General features: G+C 48.2%; 1 protein-coding gene across 1 annotated transcript in view; it reads right to left on the minus strand.

Moving 5' to 3' along the window:
- Nucleotides 1-16407, minus strand: part of POLD3 (DNA polymerase delta 3, accessory subunit) — a 526599-nt gene that overhangs the window by 37685 nt on the left and 472507 nt on the right. The window contains exon 10 of the mRNA XM_069640165.1: nucleotides 8847-8938. Coding sequence (XP_069496266.1) covers nucleotides 8847-8938 — 92 coding nt within the window. The remainder of the gene's footprint in view (nucleotides 1-8846; nucleotides 8939-16407) is intronic.

The following is a 16407-nucleotide window of genomic DNA, read 5'->3' on the forward strand; positions in this document are numbered from 1 at the left end:
GGTCAGACTGATCAAACATTTGAAAAGAGGGGACCATGTCACAGACCAGAGAAGGTCACTGCATTGGCTAAAAATGGGTGAGCGGATAAGTTTTAAATCTCTTACGCTCGTTCATAAGTGCATATATGGTAAGGCCCCAGGTTATTTAAAGAACTGTATAGTTCCATACGCGCCACAAAGAAGTCTGAGATCAATGGGTACAGGACTGCTGGTCATTCCCAAACACAGACGAAAATCAGGTCTGGGCAGAGCCTTTGTGGTACTGGCTCCTCAAATGTGGAACAGACTTCCTGAGACCTTGAGAATGGAGGAAAACCTCCTGGCCTTTAGGAAACGCCTTAAGACACTTATCTTTCAGTAGGAATCCTCAGACTTCCTCTCTCACAGCGTGTAAGGATGCCAAGGGTGCATCTTACACTTGGGTTAGGCTAGGCTGCGTTTGTGTTATGTTTACTGTGTGTTTTGTCCCAAAGCGCCCTGATGCCCGCAGGCTACCGGCGCTATACAAAACCAAAATACATACATACATACATACATGCTGTGCATAGACTAGCGATCAGTACCCGGAGTTGGAGGTGGGATGTGAGAAGGAACAGTAGTGAAAAAAGGTCTTAGTACTGCTTTTCCCACCTGAGAATCAGACCTAGAATGAATATCTAGGCAATAGTGTTTTGTAAAGGGGTGTACAGAACTCCAGGTTGCCGCTTTGCAAATGGACTTGAGAGGAACATTTGCAATGAATGCTATGGAAGCCCCAGTGCCGAGTAGAGTCAAGTGGCACAGCGAGTAGAGCGCTCGCTTTGACATCCGTGCAGATGCTAAGCAGGTTCGAATCCCGGCAGGGCCAAACTCAGCCTTTCATCCTTCCGAGGTCGATAAATGAGCACCACACACTGTGGGTAATAATAAGCAGCGCTCAGATACCTGAGGGTTCGTAGCACTATATAAGTGCCAAATTATTATTATTTATTTATTATTATTAGAGTGTGCTCTAGGCTTGAAGGGCAGTTCTCTCTTGGCAAGAGCATAGCAGAGTGTGATGCAGTTGACAATCCACTTTGAGATGGCTGATTTGGAGACAGGGTCGCATTCTCTACCAGCGGCCACTGAAACAAAACTGGTTTGTTTTCCTTAGTGGTTTAGTTTTTTCCAGATAGTACATGACTGCCCTGCGCACATCCAGTATGTGTAGGCTTCGATCTTCCACATTAGTGGGGTTCTGGAAGAATGTAGGCAGTTCTATAGAGTGGTTCACATGAAACTTTGAAATGAATTTGGGCGCAAACTGTGGGTGAGTTTGCAGAACCACCTTATCTCTGAATTGTGACAAAAGGGTCTAAAAATAGAGGGGTCCTGTGTTAGGCAGAAACCTGTGCAGTTCCCTCTGGGACCACTGCAAAAAATTTAAGACTACAGGTGTTTGGCAGTAAACCCACTTGGTAGCAGTCTGCACCACACAGATTCACTTGGTAGCTCTGGCTGAGCAGTCAGACTTCCCTCAAGAAGAGTTAGGCAGTATACAGAGTATTCACAATAGGTCAAAAGAACAAGGTAGAACAAGTAAACACTGGCCAGGGCTTGGTGTAAAAGAGATATAATTATTTATTTAAAACCACATCTAAAAAAACACACAGGCACTTATAGTAAGCAATTCAAAAACACAGTCACTAAAAGATGTACACTCCCTTAGAAGAATATTAGACAAGTCTTAAGTAAAGCCCCACTTATTTTCAGACAGCGGTGAGCGCTTAACGCAGATGGCACTGTAATAATTCATTTTAAAAGGGAGAGAAAAACAGAGAATAAATTGAAACAGGTCCCAACACTTTTACAAGAACACAACAAGAGAAGAAGGCAAAGTAAAACCGTGAAGTTAGAGTTCAGTAGGCTGGATCCACTTTAAGAGGATCATACAAAATGTGTCCAAGGTCACACGGTTGCAGTGCACAAAAGTCTTGAAAAGGTTCAAAAAGAGTTGGACCAAAGAAAGGGACCAGTTAGGAGGTCAAGGCGGCCAGCCCAGTCCAGAAGGTTAAGGGGTTATTATTACCTTGTAGCAATCTTTAGAAAGGGAGGCCTGGCAGACACGGTACCTTAAAGTGGTGAGAATACTCCAGCGGGGGCAGTTGTTCCTGGCAGCGGATGCAAGTCGGTGCTTCGTCCGGGGGAAGAGAGGATCTCGTCGGGGAGAAAGACAGGAGTCCGTTGCACTGCCAGGGAAGAAACCAGCCGCGGAGGTTCTCAGGTAAAAGGAGCGGTCCTTTGATTCACAGTCCAGTGGTAAGTGGCTATCCGGTTGCCGGGGTGCTTGGCACGGTCAATTCGACCGCAAGCCGGTCTGGGGTGCGAAGAGAAGAAGGTAAACTGGTTGTGCCCACCAGTCAGGGGAAGAAGCCTCTCCAGCCGGGAGATCTTCTCTGTCGTCGGGAAGTGGTGAGTCAGTTCCGCAGGGCTCCACCGGTGGTGTCGTCGTGGTAGGTCGGCTCAGCTTCTCCCTCGTCGGAGTCTCAGGTCCTGTGGCGACTTCTGAAGTTCCAGTCCCCAAAGCCCTGCTTTTATGCAGCCCACCCCCATTCACTCAGCCTAGCTGTCAATCAAACATGCTAAGTGGTGAGCAGGCCGGCTCACCACTTGGGCCAATCACACAAGAGTGCGACTTGAGTTACCATGGTAACTCAGTCCAGGGTGCCTAAACCCCCTCCCACACCCCCTGTGGTACCCAGACAGAGTGGCACCACTTTTGGAGGCTTCTGTGGAGAAGCCCGCCAAAAAGTGGAACAAAGGGCTCGACTTGGGTTGGAGTCACGGAAGAGAACACAAACGTCATTTTAGAATCGAGTCCTGGCAAAAAATACCAACCGGCGAATTAATATTAAATAAATAAACCGGGGGTATGTTCGAGGCTATGAGAATTAAATAATTAAAGTTGGTAGCCTCGAACAATGGGAAAATCCCATAGGGATATATTCGGGGTTGAATATAAAAAGTAGTATCCACTGCCACCAGCCAAAACTCGATCAGGGGGGACGGAGACATGCCCCCTCGACTAACAGACCCCGGGGCAATCGAATTGCCACAATATGATGGTTTGTACTGGTTTCTGTTAATAATTTGGGACTAGTAAAGCCAATGGTGACTTTACATGCCCTGGGAGACAGTAGTCAGTCCCAGGGTATGGAGTCTATGGTGGGGTGTCACTATGACACCCCTGTGTCACTGCACGGAGGGTGCTGTGTAACACACCTAGTAAAAACATATGAGACACTATGGAGTAAAGGACCCCATAGCCCATAAAACACATTAACAGTCAAAGGAACACCATAAATCATGTCCAAGAGTGGGAAAAAAAGAGTCTCACTCTTGGCAGGAGAAAAAAACAAACTCCAGAAATCCAGCAAAGCTGCTGGGGGACTCACTAGGTTAGGAAATTCAGCCTAAAGAGAGAATTCTCCCTAACAGCCTGTAGTTCACTCACTCTCCGTATAGAAGTGACGGCCACTAGGAAGGCGGTTATGTGAGTGCTTTGAGGCTTGCTTTGTGCATAGGTTCAAAGGGAGACCCCTAAGTCTGGTTAATACCACATTTAGGTCCCATCTGGGAGCAGGGTTGGACACCATTGGCTGGCCTGACACCATTGGCTGTTTAGCCGCTCTTGCATGGGGCGCAAACAGGCGTGAGCAACCAAGTAAATGCAGGACGCCATCATTCCTAACAGTCGCATGGCTTGGCGTACCGTCACCTCCCGACTGGCTACATACTTAGGGATCTGAAACAGCATGTTTTGAACCCTCTCGTTGGAGGGGAAGACGAGACTGCCTTCTGTCCGAATAACAGCCCCTAGAAACTGCTTGACCTGACTGGGGTTGAGGCTGGACTTCTTCTCGTTTATGGAGAAGCCCAGGCTGAATAGGAGGTTGACTGTCCTTTGAGTATTTTACAGGCATGTTTCGTAGGAGTCCCCTGTTATGAGCCAGTCGTCGAGGCAAGGATAAACTGGTATGGATTGTCTGCGCAGGTGAGCTGCTGCCACTGCCAGTACCTTTGTAAATCCCCTTGGGGCTGAGGCAATGCCAAAGGGAAGGACCTTGAACTGAGAGTGCTTGTCCTCCATCATCAACCTCAGGTATTTTCTGTGTGCCGGCAACATTAAAACATGAAAGTATGCATCTTTCATGTCCAATGTTGCCATGTAATCCCCCTTCATTAGAAGAGGAATTACTTTTTGCAGCGTCACCATACAAAACTTTTGGGGTTTGACAGACTTGTTCTCTGGGTGCAAGTCTACAACAGGGCGCATGGTCCGATCCTTTTTGGGAACAATGAAGTACACTGAATAAATACCCTTGTTTACCTGTACAACAGGTACGACTTCGATAGCACCCTTTTCTTGCAGGATCTTGACCTCTTGTAGCAAGATCAAGTGATGTTCCAGTGTGATGTGCCTGGATCTCTGAGGTCTGTATCGAGGAGCCCGGCTGAACTCTATACAATAACCATGGGTAACGGTCTTGTGCACCCACTGGTCTGACTTAATCCCCTGCCATGCATGTAGGAATGATGTTAAGCATCCCCTGACCGGGGAGGTATGGAAGGGGACCCGAATCCGAGAGTCATTTTTGACCAGAGGCCGGGGAGCCTCTCGGGGTGGCATTGCGACACCTTCCCTTTGAGAGACGTTGTCCTCTGGGAGGATACGTACTGGTGGTGGCAGATCCTTGTCCTGAGAACCAATTGTTCCCTGAACCATATTGATTATGTGGGGAACGTCGATAGGGTTGACCGCGAAAGGAGCGGCGAGAACTCCCCCCTCCCCTCTCTGTTGAAAAGATCTTTGAGTAATCTGATTCAAAGACTGAGTCTTGTGTCCCTTCTTGCGGGCTCTAGCACCTCGTCAACTGCCTTAACAGGTTGGAATCTTCCACAAGTTTGTTGATCAATGACGCTTGGGTCTCAGGTTTGAACTCGGAGTTCTTCAACCAGGAATGGCATTTTAACAGGGTACATTGTGCCAGGGTACGGCCAGTCGTTTCAGCAGCATCCAAGGTGTTCTTGAGGATGTTGTGATTGACTTGTTTACCCTCCAACACGATTGCCAGTAGGTGGGCGCACACTGGTTCAGAGACCTCCTGCAGTAGGTTCCATTGGACATCTGAATAGCTAGCCAAGAGTGTGGTATTATTGGCTACGCGTGTGGAGTATACAGCGGCAGTGGTGACCCGTTTCCCTAAAGAATACAATTTTTTACATTCCTTGTCTGGTAGCGACACGCTATTTTAGACAAGGGGACCCCTGCCCTCTTCTTCGTTGTCGTGACCACCAGAGAATCTGGGGTGCCATGGCCCCCAATATATAGGGGGTCAGTAGGGGAGAGTCAAAAAAGCTTTTCCACCCTTGGATTAACAGCTTTGGTTTGAGAGGGTGTCAAAAAGGAAGGGGCGATACGCCTTTTGATAGAATTAAGTAAAGGAATAGCTTGGCTAGCCGGAGGTTTTTCCGTTAAAATGTCCTCTACAAAATCTGAGTCTAGAGCCGCCTCCTGTGTAGCTATCTGGAAGTGCTGTGCTGCCTTCCTAAAAATGGCGTTAAACGCCTTCTCGTCGTCCACAGGAGAGGTCTGATGCAGAGGAGGAGACAACGGAGAGTCAAGGCCAATGGCATCTGGGTCCGGGGTATGGGTAGGGGACAGCCAAGGTGGGTTCTGATCCACTGGCTCTTCAGCTTCCCAATCTGGGGTGCGATCAGGATGATCCTCGAAGGGATCATCCCCCTGAGAGTAAGGGTCAACAGGAACCTCTTCTGGATCTGTGAGGTTGAAGACCTCCTCATGGAGAGGGTGTGATGTTCTCTGGTATTTAGTTATTGTAGGTATATCAGAAAGGGACCTCCTCACAAGGCCTTTTAGGAGTGAACCCCTCTGAAAAATCTACACATTTTTCTAACCTGTTCATACAACCCTCACATTTTTCTCGAGTCCAAAAGGCTCCTCTAGTGGATCCTGCAGCCTATCAGGTAGAGGTGTTTCACGGAGAGCATTAGACAAAGACTGGGGACTTTCTGAAAAGCCCTCCCACCCTTCTGGGTGCTCTGACGTGTCCTTCGACATATCTTTGGGCCCATCTCGTCCTTCTGGGCGCCCTGACCTGTCCTTCGACGTGTCTTTATGTTTAGCAGCCGCCGAGACAATCTTAGCGAGGCTCGCTAATGCTCAGCGTTACGGGGCGTTGCATAGGCTGGGAGGGAGGTTGCATCGTTGTCGCCAAGGGCCTCATCACTTTCGGCGGCTGTGAAGGCGGGGGAGCTACCCTCGTCCTGCGACATAGCATAGGCCGCCCACCGTTTCACACAACGCTCCTTTACAGTCTTAGGACGTAGAAGCTTACAGTGCCGACGGGACGCCTCGTTGTGATTAAGGAGGAGACGCTTATTGCACAGAGGGTGCTTGTCTTTCCAAGTAAATTTTCCCTTACAGGAAGGGCAAAATCGAAAGGGAGTCCTGTCCATAGCTCAGGTGTATGAAAGCGACGACAAAACCAAAAGCGACAAAGAGAGGGGAGAAGGAAAGACATTCTTGACAAGAATAGAAACCGCCAGACCTCACTCTCCCTACTGTGTAGGCCGGCCAGTCGAAGTCTGTTCTGTCTTCGGCGGCGGTTCAGCAATTGTCGAAGAGGGAACAAATATTATATAAAAGACCAAAGTTTGGGATTTTAACCAAATTTGCAATTTAGGTGAGAGCTCCGCATCAGGCAACCAGCTAGCTGAGCAGAAAAAAACTATTTTAGGGACATCAACGCGTGAGGATTTCTGGGTACACTACACGTCACGTTAGGGATAGTGTTATAGACACGCCTATGCCGACATCCCCTTTCAATACTCGAAAGACAATATGCAATACTCTGCGGTTACCACTAGATGTCGGTCTATATGCACAGCATGTGATTCTAAGCAGATTCACAAGCATCAGAATTGTTATTATAAATTTCAGTGTGTAAGGGTTTCTTTGAACTATTGTATTGACTGGGTTCATTGCACTTGCCGACAGCTCACATCCTCCTCGTAACCTCATAAGATGAGCCTGACTGCTCTGCCATTCTACCAGATCATATACTAAGAGTGGGGGGAACTATACTCCTCTAACAGCAGGACAGCCCTACTCACAAGGTTTGACGCTGCCTCCTATCTCGCGGGCCAAAGGTGCTGGAACGAAATTCTGCAAAAGGGTGCTTTGTTGGATAAGCTGGGATTCCCCAAAGTCTCGGATCAGAAGTTGAACCGGTGACGCTCCTGCAAGGCAACCGATGATTCAGCTGGACAGACCACTGGATGACCCAGGGGCCCTTCCGAACAGGCTTACTTGCAGGGTTACCAGGATACGTCAGGAGTGATTGTTCCTAACACTCCATGGGTTCGAAGCACCTTCACAGGTCTTCTGAGATCAAGCGCAAAGCAGGGCTCGACCGGGATTGCAGCGGGATTTAGCCCCCTTCAGTGAGTCTCGGGATCGTCCTTTGTTCTGCTCAGCTTTTCAGGATGCTTGGTTCCTTTGTCAGAGCCGTTTGGAATCACTGGCTTATCTGCTGGAATGAATGCATGACGCTTCCTCATATCCACAGTCAGGTGAGTGCTCCCACCCGGCCCACCAATGGGAAAATTTGGTCCATGCAGGCTCACCAGCAGTGGTCCAATCAGGGACCATTGAGGTTCTCGTGTACACCAGACACTCTGGCACATGTAGTGTGGATTGGGACCAGACAGTCCCAACCCACTTCCTGGGTACCTACACACGTTACCGCAGGGACCCGCAAAACAAGCAGCTTTCACATGCCCAAATAAGGATGTCCCAGCCCTGGAAGTGCAGGGGGAAGGTTAAAGGACACAATGGCCAAAGGGACAGACAAAAGACTTCATGGCACGGCAATGTTGGACACTAGCCACATTCATGGGCCAAACGTGGTAAACGCGGTATGACTTGGTAAAAAGTTACACAAACACAAGAAAAAGCTACTGCTGCCACCAGCATGTTCCGAGACACATGGTACAACCACCAAAAAATGCTTAGAGTGTGTTAAGAGCCGGAAAACACAATGGCCCCATTGCACGATACTGTAAGACAATGCATTACTTACCGTAAAAGCATTTCTGATGGTTGTATCTGCTTAGATTCACATGCTGTGCATAGGTCCGACATCCAGTGGTCACTGCGGAGTATTGCATTTTGTTTTTCGTAGTCGAAAAGGGGACGTCGACAAGGCGTGCCTGTAACACTATCCCTATAGTGACGTGCGTTGTACCCACAATCCCTCACGCGTCGAGGTCCCTCAGATTGTTTATAAAATTTCACCAACAAGAGGCAACAAAGTTGAAAGACTAAGAGAAACAAAACTTTCTCAGTACTGACATCCTGAAGGACGTGTCAGTTTCCCCTTAACAATGAACGGAAGACCACTGTAAAAGTCAGGTTAAGATACAAAAACAAATGCAAAAAGTTTGGGGGGGGGTCCATAAACTATGGATGAAAACTTGCTTTTAGAGAAATCTTTTCTAACAGTTACAAAATTATGTGGATAGCCAAACTCATCAGCCAAGCCAGAGCAGATTAAAGAATTAAACTCTGAGCAGTTACGACTTTCCCTAGAGTTAGAGCGAAAAAATATAGATTGGGACAGGTTCATGTTTTGGGTTCAGTATGGTGATTAGATGGAGGTAGAATGACTTCAGAAGTGCCAAAGGATGAGGAATTAAAAACCACCATCAATGATGCGTCACGTGTGATAAATCTCTGCCCAATGCCTTTCTCATCAAATGGAGTGAGCCCGACAACACAAGCCAGTAGCATGAGTTCTTACCGCAATAGGTTGGGACTCTGGTTCTACTTTCAGGGCTGGCTCAGGTGAAGGTGGCGGGGAAGGGGGTTGCTCTTCCTGGGCAGCAAGTGAAGCTGAAGGATCGACAAGACAGAAGGTTTGCATAAACGTTAAATAAATTACATTTATTGTCAGTACATTCATCAGACAATGTTTACATACCGCCAACTTGCCCTCCTTAATTCAATGAGAAAGAAAGTGCTGTAATGCACAGGTCAAATGGGCAGTCGCATCAAAAGAGCTGTCATCTAGAACAAACATAAGTGCTTTTGGTATTTGATTGGCAGTTCTGCTACTGGAAACCGTGGAAAGACAATTCAAGTTAGCACACATTTGGCTAACAGATTAATTATCAAGCAGATATTTCAGACACAAGTCAAACATCAAAAATGCCTTATGTATACAATGCTTCTTCTGAGCTGGCAGAACATGAAGATGGAATGGAGGATGGGGAGGCCTATTGACTTCTGAGCTGACGATGCTTCAGATTGGAAGGTGCAGCGGGTATACCAACCAACTATTACAGTGCCACTGGCTGGCATTTAGTCAAAGTAATGCAAGAAAAAGCACAAAGTTAATAGAAGAAAATACAAGCACTTCAACTGAGCACCAGTCTCATATCACACCGTGCAAACAAAGCAGACAAGCAAATCAGAGGGCAAGTCGTGCAAAGTGTTTCACCTACTCAAAGGGGCACTGGCACCTACAGTCTGGTCAGTGTTGTGAGCCAATGTTAAATGTCAGACAATGGGACTGGGACCAAACACTTGATCTGCTTCCTTCTGCTGGTATCTGTTCCGTCTCCTTGGCAAATCTGTCCCTGTCCAAGTCTTCCCCACCCAGGGCACGTTAAAAGAAACAAAAAGTCCCAAGGAGCGTGTTAAGCCCTGCCTCCCTTTTCCACACTGACCATCGCGGATGTTAGGGAGATTCATACATTTCATGCTTAATCCCCTCTCCTTGCAAGACCCCTCCAGCACTTATTGCTGGACTCCTGGACCTTTTTCTTGTTCAGAAAATGAGGGGAGTTTTTTTCTATTTGCTCTGATTATGCTCTATTCGTTGTATTTTTATTTATTTTTTATGCAGTCTTGAATTCTATTCCAAAGGCATCTGTATTACACTTTTGTAGCACACAGCACCCTATGTGCAGTATTGCTGGGAGCTCCCTTTGGGTTCTTCATTTTATATTCTTTTATTTTCATTGACAACTACTGTTCTCAAGGTTAGGAGGATACTTTTTACTCTTCATAGCTTTTCCTTTTGATAGATCAGCACACACCACCCTATGTGGAGTGCTGATGGGTAACTTAGTATCCCCTTTCTCTCTGCTCCTGTAACATTTCTGTTACAGTAACAGCCTTACAAGTATGGCTGGTGGCAGTGGACGAGTTTACCGATTTTGTTCTATTTTTGCTCACAGGCTGTTTTCAAAGCTGTGGTTATGAACATAGGAGTCACCTTTGTTCCAGCATAGTGACTTCTTTCTTTGTTCACCGTTTCTTGTGCCTTTTCTCCTAATTGAGCAGCCCTCCAGCCTCTTTCCTTAGCAGTTGGTGAGCAGGTGCAAGAGGATCTAGGTCACCTAGCCTAAGCCCTGGCTACCTATTTAGCCCTGCCTCTTACTTTCTGCTCTTAACTCTCAGATCAAAGGCATCTCTCGCCTCGGCGTCCAAACTGAAAGAAAGACGAAGAAAAGGGTAATTCCTGTTTGGACCTGTTCAGACCGGGAGGACACAGGGCCCGGACCCCTGCTCAGACAGCAGGTAAGCATGCGCTGACATGCATTTTCTCCCTCTGTCCCCACATGTCATCCCTACCATCACCAGGCAACGACAACCGCACCTCCTCTAAAGCATGGAATTCACAATGCAGCAACCTCACCCACATCATCCTCAAGAACAACACCCCCTCACCGGCCACAACACAGGGGTTGATTCTTGCCATTGTTCAGTCAGCTATCACCCATTCAGCAGACATCGGCAAACTCATCACTATACACGACCTTGATGCCATCTTCACCACAGAGACCTGGCTGACACCCACCTCCACCCAACATCCTAGACATTCTTTTCCACAACAGCATCCAACACAGAGACCGGCCAAACAAGACAGGCGGAGGCCTTGCAGTGATCCACAATACCTTGTAACCCTGCACCAGACTTGACGTTGACAACATTGGATCATTCGAAGTCCTCTCCTGCCACTTCCTGCTTTCCCAGATGGACGCAGTCACCTTTCATCTCATCTACAGACCACCCAAACCCAACACCACCTCCATCAGAGACTTCACTGACCTGGCCACCACCATGTCTCTCGCGCACGCCAACAACATCTTCCTAGGCGACTTCAACCTCCCAGTCAACAAGGCCACCAAACCGATGAAGGAAGCTCTCCTCAGCCTTCGACACCCTCAGCCTCACACAGCACACAAAAGACCCAACACACATGAAAGGCAACATCCTTGACTTAATCATCACTTCACTGCCTTCCCTCCACTACAGCTTTTCTCCTGCTTGACTGGTCTGACCACCTGGCTGTACCTTTCAAACTCCTGCACACCACCCTAGTCAAGCACTACCAGCAGAAACCCATCAGACAAACCTCCAGGTCCTTTAAGAACTTCCCGGTAGAAGTCCCCAGTCAACGCCACCCTCTCAGCCTCCATCGACCAACACGCGCCTCTGACACAACGCACCTGCAAACCGAAACCGTCAGCACGCTGGTACACGCAAGAACCCAACCTTAGAAAAAGAGTCATCAGGAAACAAGAGAACCTGGCGCTCCTCAAGGAACTCTGAGCAACCCTCCATTAATTCATCAACACAGCTAAGGCCTTCTATTATCATAATACTATAGCAGAAGCCGACAATAAAAGCAAAGCCCGCTTCAAAGCGGTCAAGCAATTCATCAACCCGCAACCCAACCCTGCCATGCATTGCCACAGGCCATTGAAAAATCCACTACCATCCACACCTTCTTCATCAACTAAATCAGCAAGATTCGCCATCACATAGATGCCAGCTCTGCATCCACAGACCAGCCTCACACCCCTCCTCGCAATATCTCCAAACACTGGGAAACACCGAGGACCTGGTAGAAACCCTGGCCTGCCTCAAAGCCACATCGTATACAGATGACATCCTTCCAGCTTCCAACCTCAAGACCCTCCCCACCGAAGCTCTCCTTCCCTTTATGGGGATCATCAACCGCTCCCTAACAAGGCACTTTCCCATGGACCCTAAAAACAGGACAAGTTCTCCCGCTACTAAAGAAACCCACTCTGGATCCCAACATCCTAGGTAACCATCGCCCCATCACCCATCTTCCCTTCCTAGGTAAGATCAACACATCAACACCAACAATCTCCTTCAAACCTACCAATCTGGATTCAGACCCCTATGCAGCACAGAGACAGCAACCATACAGGTGGTCGACGAATCTTTCATCATCCTGGACGATGGTTCTACTCGACCTCTCGGCCGCTTTCGACACAGTAAACCACCAGGCGCTTACTTACACCCTACATTGGCGCATGCGGATCAGCAACCTTGTCCTAAGCTCGTTCAAGACCTACCTCGCCAACCGCAAGCAGTTTGTTCAGATGGACTCCCCTAGTTCGAAAATGCTACCTGTCACCTGCGGAGTCTCACAGGGTTCCATCCTCTCCCCTGTGATCTTCAATCTATACATGGAGCCGCTGGAAGCCCTCCAAGCCACACACAACATCCACATCCACCAATATGACGACACAGCTATACCTCAAGATCGACTCCATCAAGGACATCATGGGCTCAAAACCTGCCTCTCGATGATCCAGTCTTGGATGTCCAGTGCATACTTGAAGCTCAACCCGTCCAATACCGAATTCCTACTCCTCACCAACAACACTGAACACCCAGACATGCAGACCTAGCGATCAACCATGAACTCTGAGGGCTTTATACACGAGCTCACCGCAGGTTCCACATCGACAAACACCTCTCCTCCAAGACACACATAGCTAAGAAAACTCAGACAGCTTGGTATCAGCTCTGCCTCCTGCGAAAGGTCAAGGCAGTCCTCCCTCCGGACAGCTTTAGATCCACTGTTCAAGCACTGGTCCTATCCCACCTGGATGGGGGCAATGCACTCCATGAAGGACTCCCATCATCCTCCTTTGTGCACCTGGGAATTGACCTACATGCAGCACATTCTTCATCTACGCAGATACGATCACATCCCCCCGGCCCTCATCAACCTTCACTGGCTCCCACTGCACGCCCAAATCACCTTCAAGTCTTGCAGCCACCCCAAGTCACCCAGCTACCTCGCTGAGAAACTCAGCATCTCAGGCAGACAGTGCAGCACCAGAAGTCACCTCTTCAAGGAGTCCCTCCTCAACACCTAGGTCATCACATCACCCCACATGCCACCTGACTGTACACGCCGTCCGCCCCTCTCCTCCTCTGTCCCCCACTGTATCCTACCCCCCACTGTATCCTACACCCCGCTGTATCCTACACCCCGCTGTATGTCTGTTCTGTGGTTACCACTGAAAAGCATTTTGTTATGCTTCTGTAATGTTGTACATCTCTGTAAAGTGCTCTGTTGCTTCTCAAGGCCAAGTCTGTGCTCAATAAAAATAATAATAATAATAATAATAATAATAATAATAATAAGTGTGGTTCTTCTTGCTTGATCCTTCATCTACCATTCTGGTGGGGGAGGTCCTGATTCTTCTGCGGGAAGCCTTTGTGTAGCCTGCAGAGGATCCAGTATGTCTGTGGACAGAAAGCATGTGAGGATCACGAAACTCTGCTATCTTTTGTCTTCTGGTGTGCCTGAAAGTAACCAAGTCCCACTGGGGGGGGGGGTCAGGGTGAGCTGGCTGTCCTGATTGGAAATCCACCCACCGCTTTCTGTAAACTGCAGAGAGTTTGCAGAGGGTGCGTGTGAAATCCAAATAAAAGGTGAGGTTCCAGAGGCAAAAGCCAAGTCAACCGATGGAACAGAAGATTCTAAGAAGACGACAACCAGAGATACCTGCAGCCCCTTCCAGTAACCACGGAGAGACCACTGCTGTCCGGACCCTGTTTTTGAATGGACAGAGGCACTCTGAAAAGGAGGACTCCTTCCCTTTGGCTGGTGGGACCAACTAGCCATAAGATTACCTGCAAAACGAGATATCCCCAAACATTCTGTGACCTTCAAGGGCTGCAAACCGCCAATACCTGCTCTTCTGTTGTGATCCATGTTAGCCTTACTTCTATACTGCATTTTACCTGCTCTGCTTGAAACTCGAATCTGGCTGTTGTGATCCATGTTAGCCTTACTTAAATACAGTGCAAAGTGTTTTGGGTAAAGTGTTCCGTGTTGGCGGAAGAAGCGAGTGAGCAGCTGCAGTTCCTGCCCTCCTGAGACCATTGTGCACGGCTCCTTTAACAACGCCTGGAGGCGTTGCTACATAAACTGGAGCCCAGCGTAGCGCTTGCGCAAGTGTTTTGAGCAAAGTGTTCCGTGTTCAGTGGACTGCTGGGAGGCTGAGACGAATGAGCATTGTCTGGTACGGTATCTGAACATTGCACTATTTGATCACTGTGATTGTTTGACTCTATTAGCCACCCACTCGCTCGAGGGAGTGACTGATGGCCACAGGCTTTAACTCCCTCGCCAGACGACACCACACTCCTAGCATTGCATTCGTTGCAGCGCTATAGCTCAAAAAGAACCAGGCAACATTGTGATAATGGTTAATTTTATCCTTGTTTGTTCTTTAAAAAAATGTTCAGTGGTACCACAAGGGATCCGACGCCCCGGAGATCTCCTTCCTAGAGTAGCCGCAGACTGAGCTGCAGCCGGGCGAGCAAGGAAGAGCTGACCTATTGAGTTCCCCCTTAGACTGGGCCGTAAGACCCAAGGTCCCACAGTTCATTAACTCCATTCCTGATTCCCCTGTGGCCCTTGCAGAAGTATTTAATAATCACATATAGAGCCCTACACTGTCAATAGACAATAATGGGTCGCTATTAAATATGTGCAATATATTGAAACGTAACTCTCTTGGACCTATGCCGAGTGTTATGACAATGTTAATGGGGTAATTTATCCAAAGCTACTGTGAAGAGGTTTTGACGAATTCCACCAGAAAGGACTCCCGCCTTTGTACTCCCAGCTCAACACCACACTTCCTAAAGTTGAAGTTCTATTTACCCTCTCCACGGACATGGCTGCGGTACAACATCACTTAACGCCAGATTTAGCTAAAGTGATTGAAACTCTTGTCTATCCTCCCAGAATCCACCACTCATGCGAAAGGTGACCTTAAAGGGACACAGCTTCTTGAGGGGTTTAATCCTGCCATGGCCAGTATACCTTTGAATCCCCCAAGAAGCACATTACAGATGGACCATGATGAGAAGCCTGCCTCTGTCAGATAAAATCAATGACCAGCAAACTGACTACACAGGCCCTCTTAAAATTACCAAGCAAGTCTCCTTAACTCATCCCACTGTCCCTTCGCTCAGCCATCGCCCTGGGGGTGGTGTCTCCACCATACCACAACAAAGAATAGTAACAAAGCCTCAGGGCGACGTCACTGTGAGGCGGGTAACCTTACGGGGTCCAATGGAGAAGTGGAACCAACGTTACCCTAAGGTGCCCCGGACTCCGGAGCAGGTACCTTATAGGGCTGATTTAAGAGGCTGAGCCCAGCCAACGGCGAGGCTCCCAATTTAGAAACCACGGTGATGGGTGGCTATCCTGTCGAGACAGTGGCTCCTGTTGGCCCCTATTGAGCTGGTCTTAAATGCAGGTCCGTGGCAGCTCCTGTCGACAGGACAGCCACCCATCCCATGGACCAGGACCCCATACACAATAGCCTTGATAAAGACCCACAGGTCGAAACACGTGTCGGCTGACAAACAAGGGATACATTTATCCCTAAATGTACTAAATGCATAACCAACTGAATGATAAAACTACTAAGCACTAGTACAAATAAAAGTGAAAACTGTATCGCAAGAACCACTGTGTTAGAAGCATTCTTTGAACTACCTAAGCAAAATAACCAGGAGAAAATCTCTTTCTACTCAACAAGTGGGGTGCTGGCTAAACCCTGACAGCTCCTGTGATCTTGCATCAATTGAACCCTATTAGTAACCTTGAAAAACAACAGAGCCTCTAGCTGATGAAATAAGAGCACACAACATTAAACACAGTGCGTCATCTGGGTGCTAATCAAATACCCCGCCTTACAGGATTCTGGAACTAGGAAGGGTTCACAAATTGGTGGCGACAAGAGGGTCACATATGGAGGAAGCCTTCAAACCAGGTTGTATGGAGGAAACCCATGCAGCGGACTCCAGATGCCCTTTGAGGCCAAGGGGCAGGAAAGTAGTACATGACCACAGGCAGAAACGCCTTTGGAAGAGCAGTGCAAGCAATGCGATGACTGGTGCACTGGTCCCATCTGGTCCATGCATAGGCAAATCTTGTGGTAGGTGCGGAAAACCAAACCATTTCACCAAGATGTGCCATGCCCAGTGGCTGATGTCACACAAGA

The sequence above is a fragment of the Ambystoma mexicanum genome, chromosome 7q (genome assembly GCF_040938575.1).
Source record: "Ambystoma mexicanum isolate Mex_15411 chromosome 7q, UKY_AmexF1_1, whole genome shotgun sequence".
Taxonomy (NCBI): domain Eukaryota; kingdom Metazoa; phylum Chordata; class Amphibia; order Caudata; family Ambystomatidae; genus Ambystoma; species Ambystoma mexicanum.